Below are 4,184 nucleotides of genomic sequence, written 5' to 3'. Positions count from 1 at the left end.
CAGCTGCTTGGCAGATGTTTGGTGAAAATACCAACCCAGCTAATTTACGAAGGCGTCATTGAAGAGGTGAGCTTTGAGGAAGTTACTGATTGAAAAGAGAGAGGGAACTTTGCAGATGAGAAGGGGTGGGTAATTCAGAGGCACAGGACATGGAAGAAGGCCCGGCATCTGATGTTTCAGAGTGCAGCAAAGGAAAGGAGGAGGTGGGACTGTAAAAGATGAGCAAGAACATGTAGGTGGGGTTTGAGAACCTAGAAATATTCTATATGTTAGAGGGTTTTTTAGAAAAGCTCCGCTAGAATAATCGAATTGGTCCAAAATACAACCGAAGAGGGAAATTATACTTTAGATCAGTACATCCTGACAAATCCATAGTCTCCCAAAGGGATGGCTGTGGGAAGCTCTAGTCCATTTCAGTTTCTAAGTGGGATGTTTTGATCCGTATCAAATAAAGAGCATGAGCTTCCTGAGATTATTTGATTTTGGAAACATCATTCCTCTTGGATCGAAAATCACCATGGGCTCAAGTGGAAAACGCGGCTAAGTCCTCCTAAGAAGCTTGTCTAAACTACAGTTAGTTGCCTTCACTGTTTCAAAAGTCCTTCATTTAGTGCTGGACGTACCCACGAGGCGCCTTCTGGATCAGCGTTCGGTAACGTGCCGAAAGAGTAGCAGCCGTTCAGACCTGAAGGTCGGTCGGGGCCCGCCTGCTGCTAACGCCGCAAGTCGCCAGAGAGATTCGCCGAGAAAGTGGGAAAACCCTAGAACTGCCACAGCTTCTGCTGGGTTTGGATCCCGAGCTCAGCTCTCCCGAGGAGTCCGAACCGTCCAATCTGCTGGGTGGTTGGGAGTCCGCCCGGGAGATGGCTCGGAGTCTGCCAGTGCTCCCTCGGCTCTGACTCCTGAGGTTACCCCGGGGAGGTGACCCTCCGCTTTGAAGACCCCCCGTCGAATCGTTCCAGGGAGTGCTTAGCCTCCGTGCTTTTCGGCTGCAATTGTTTGGTGGGGAGAAAGTCATTTCAGGTTCCAATGAAGGATATAGGGAAGCCCCGAGTGGCATCTCCAGCCGATGGCCCAAACGGGGGGCAGCTTCAAAATTAGCCTGGTGGCTAGTGGTGGTGTTTTCTTGCCTGTGAGTGCCACAAATCTCTGCCCTCAACACGCTGATTATTCCTTCACCGTGACTCAAGTCGGCGTCCGAAGGATAACGTTCCCTGATGCCGCTCATGCGCAGCTCATCAGGCGGTCTATTTCCCTCGTCACTAGCCGGACTTTTCTTGCCATTTTCTTGAAGGGCCTGCAGTGCTGAAGGTGAATTGAAGCCGGGGTACACTGTGGGATTCACTTGTTTTTCCACCAACAAGGTGTAACCAATAGGCGCAGAAGGGAGTGTCTTGAGCGGGTTAGTAGCTGTGCCCAGGCAAGGTGGTTGTGCTGCAGGAATTCTTTTTGACTCGCTCAAATCAGAGTCCTCACATTCATCATTCATTTTATACTGTCTCCCAAATCCCTTTTTGATTTTTTTTAAACCGAGATGGACAATTTCTAGAGCATTTAAAAGAAGGGAGGCAGCCGCTATGGATTGCATAAACAGCAGGAAGACCGTCTTTTCGGTCGGTCTCGATACAAAGCAGTCGACCGTATTTGGACATGGATCTCTGTGACACTTAAAGAGGGGATCGAGCCGAAATCCATAGAGAAGATACTGGCCGATCATGAATCCAGTTTCAACTGCCGACCGGGTTAAAATGTGTATCACGTAGGTGCAAAGCAAGGCCCCTCTCAGCGGCGCTTTATTCAGTTTCCTTTGCTCTAGCTGACGGAGTTCTCGCTCCAGCTTTCTCCGATCCTCGACCGTTTCAAACTCGGTGGTCTCCAGTTCCCCTCTGAGTTGAGCTTTCTTCCTTCGCCTCTCCTTCTCCAGGGCCCTCAGCCTGTACAAAGCGTGGCCCATGTACACCAGAGACGGTGAAGACACAAATATGACTTGCAGGACCCAATATCTGATGAGAGAGATGGGAAAGGCCCGGTCGTAGCAGACGTTTCTACAGCCCGGTTGCTCGGTGTTGCAAATGAACCCGGACTGCTCGTCGTTCCAGACGTCTTCGGCCGCCACTCCGAGGACGAGCATGCGGAAGATGAAGAGGATGGTGAGCCAGATCTTCCCGATGACGGTGGAGTGGATGTGGACCTCCTCCAGAATGCCTCCCAGGAAATTCCAGTCCCCCATCTTTAGCCGGCTATGCCGAAATCCGCCCAACCAAAATAGAACGTTTCATTCACTACGCTTCACCACTGGACTTTTCTGGGTTGAAGGGGACACTGGGCTGAAAAACTAAAACATCACAGCATTTCCCTGCAATATACATACATAATAAATATAATATATAACATATATAATATAATATATTATTACATATATTATAATAATATAATAATATATCATTACATTATATAATATAATAATAATCACATATAATATAACATAATATATCTGTAATATAATAAATGCATATATTATAATAATAAATGAAAAATATAATATATATTTTATATAATATATAATATAATTTACATATAATATGTTTTATATATAATATAATATATATTAAATAAATATATAATAAATTTATATTAAAAATATATATTATATATTTTATATATATATAGACTATGAGCCCATTTTAGACTGTGAGCCCACTGATGGGTAGGGACTGTCTCTATATGTTGCCAATTTGTACTTCCCAAGCGCTTAGTACAGTGCTCTGCACATAGTAAGCGCTCAATAAATACGATTGATGATGATGATATATATATATAAAAGCAACAATCTTCCCATCCTGGAACAGTACTTCGGTTCGGCTATTCAGTAACTCTGAGGTTTTCCACTTGTAAGCCTTCCCTAGTATACAGTGACAGCCTCTTTAGCAAATTTTAAAATGTGTTTTTAGTGGAAGCGACATTTTTAAATGCCAGTTTAGGGATTGCCCATAACATGCTGGCCATAAAACACTTACTTGCATTCTTGAGTTCCATACCTTGACGGAGGGAGAACGTTCTACCCGTTCTCAATCCCGTACGTACTTACCTAGTAAACAAATTTAGATCTGACTTCTTTTCATCAGGAAGCGCTGGGGTAGATACAAGATCAGCAAGTCAGACACAGTCCCTGTCCCCATTTCACAGGTGAGGAAACTGAGGCCCAGAGTCTGTAAGCTCTTTGTGGGGCTTGTCGATACCTACTCTTTTGTATTGCACTCTAAGTGCTAACCACAATGCTCAGGACACAGTAAGTGCTCAATAAATATCACTGACTGATTGAGTTGTGAGACTTTAGGTGGCCTGGGCCTGCCCCAACCCCTAGAACTTGTACTTCTAGCTCTGTTCCCTCATCCCTCCCATATCCCACCCCACTGTGGCCTAGAGGAAAGAATGTGGTCCTTGGAGTTGCCCTAAAATAAGTGATACAACCCCTAGGGAAGTGTTTAGTCCAAGGAAGAACTGGGGTTCTAATCCTGACTCTGCCACTTGCCTGCTCTGTGGCTGTGGGCAAGTCACCTCACTTCTCTGGGCCTGTTTCCTCATCTGTGAAATGGGGATTTAATGCCTGTTCTCCTTCCCCTCCCCATTAGAGTGTTTACTGTGTGCAGTCCACTGTAATAAGTGCAATATAAGACATAGTCCCTGCCAAACAAGTTCAACATATTTGTAAAATTCCTTCCAGGGTTGTGAAAGCCAATCCCGTCAACTAGGACAGTACTTGGCAGCTCAAATTTAAATTTAATCTAATTTAAACGAAACATCCAAATTTACCAACAGTGCTTACTGTGTGCAGTGCATTGTACTAAGCATTTGGGAGAGAGAACAGTATAACAATAAGAGACATTTCTTGCCTACAATTTCAACTTTTTTGCAAAAATACTTTCCTGAGTTGTGAAATCCAATCAGCCCCCTCAAACAGGACAGCATTTGACAGCTCGTTTCATTTAAATTGAACAAATTTACCGGCGATAGGCACCTTGTCATTTAATCCACCTAAAGAGAGAGTGAATTTAAGCCCCTTTTTCTGTTCTCAATATTGTTTATTGTCTGCGGTCTATTTGCTTATGCAAGAATTAAAAGATTTTAACAAAGAGGCTTGCATCTCTTTGTAAACAGATTTTTGAAAAAATTTTAAGGCAGAG

General features: G+C 44.1%; 1 protein-coding gene across 1 annotated transcript; it reads right to left on the bottom strand.

Moving 5' to 3' along the window:
* Positions 1 to 679: 679 nt before the first annotated feature.
* Positions 680 to 3,144, bottom strand: GJA9 (gap junction protein alpha 9). Its single transcript, XM_038758630.1, has 2 exons — positions 3,089 to 3,144; positions 680 to 2,335 (listed from the first exon to the last, which is right to left on the bottom strand). Exon 2 carries the CDS (start codon positions 2,228 to 2,230, stop codon positions 680 to 682), a length of 1,551 nt encoding a protein of 516 aa, XP_038614558.1. The 5' UTR covers positions 2,231 to 2,335; positions 3,089 to 3,144.
* Between the last annotated feature and the right edge of the window lie 1,040 nt (positions 3,145 to 4,184).

This window comes from Tachyglossus aculeatus, chromosome 16, assembly GCF_015852505.1.
Source record: "Tachyglossus aculeatus isolate mTacAcu1 chromosome 16, mTacAcu1.pri, whole genome shotgun sequence".
Taxonomy (NCBI): domain Eukaryota; kingdom Metazoa; phylum Chordata; class Mammalia; order Monotremata; family Tachyglossidae; genus Tachyglossus; species Tachyglossus aculeatus.
This window is presented reverse-complemented; position numbering and strand designations above follow the sequence as displayed.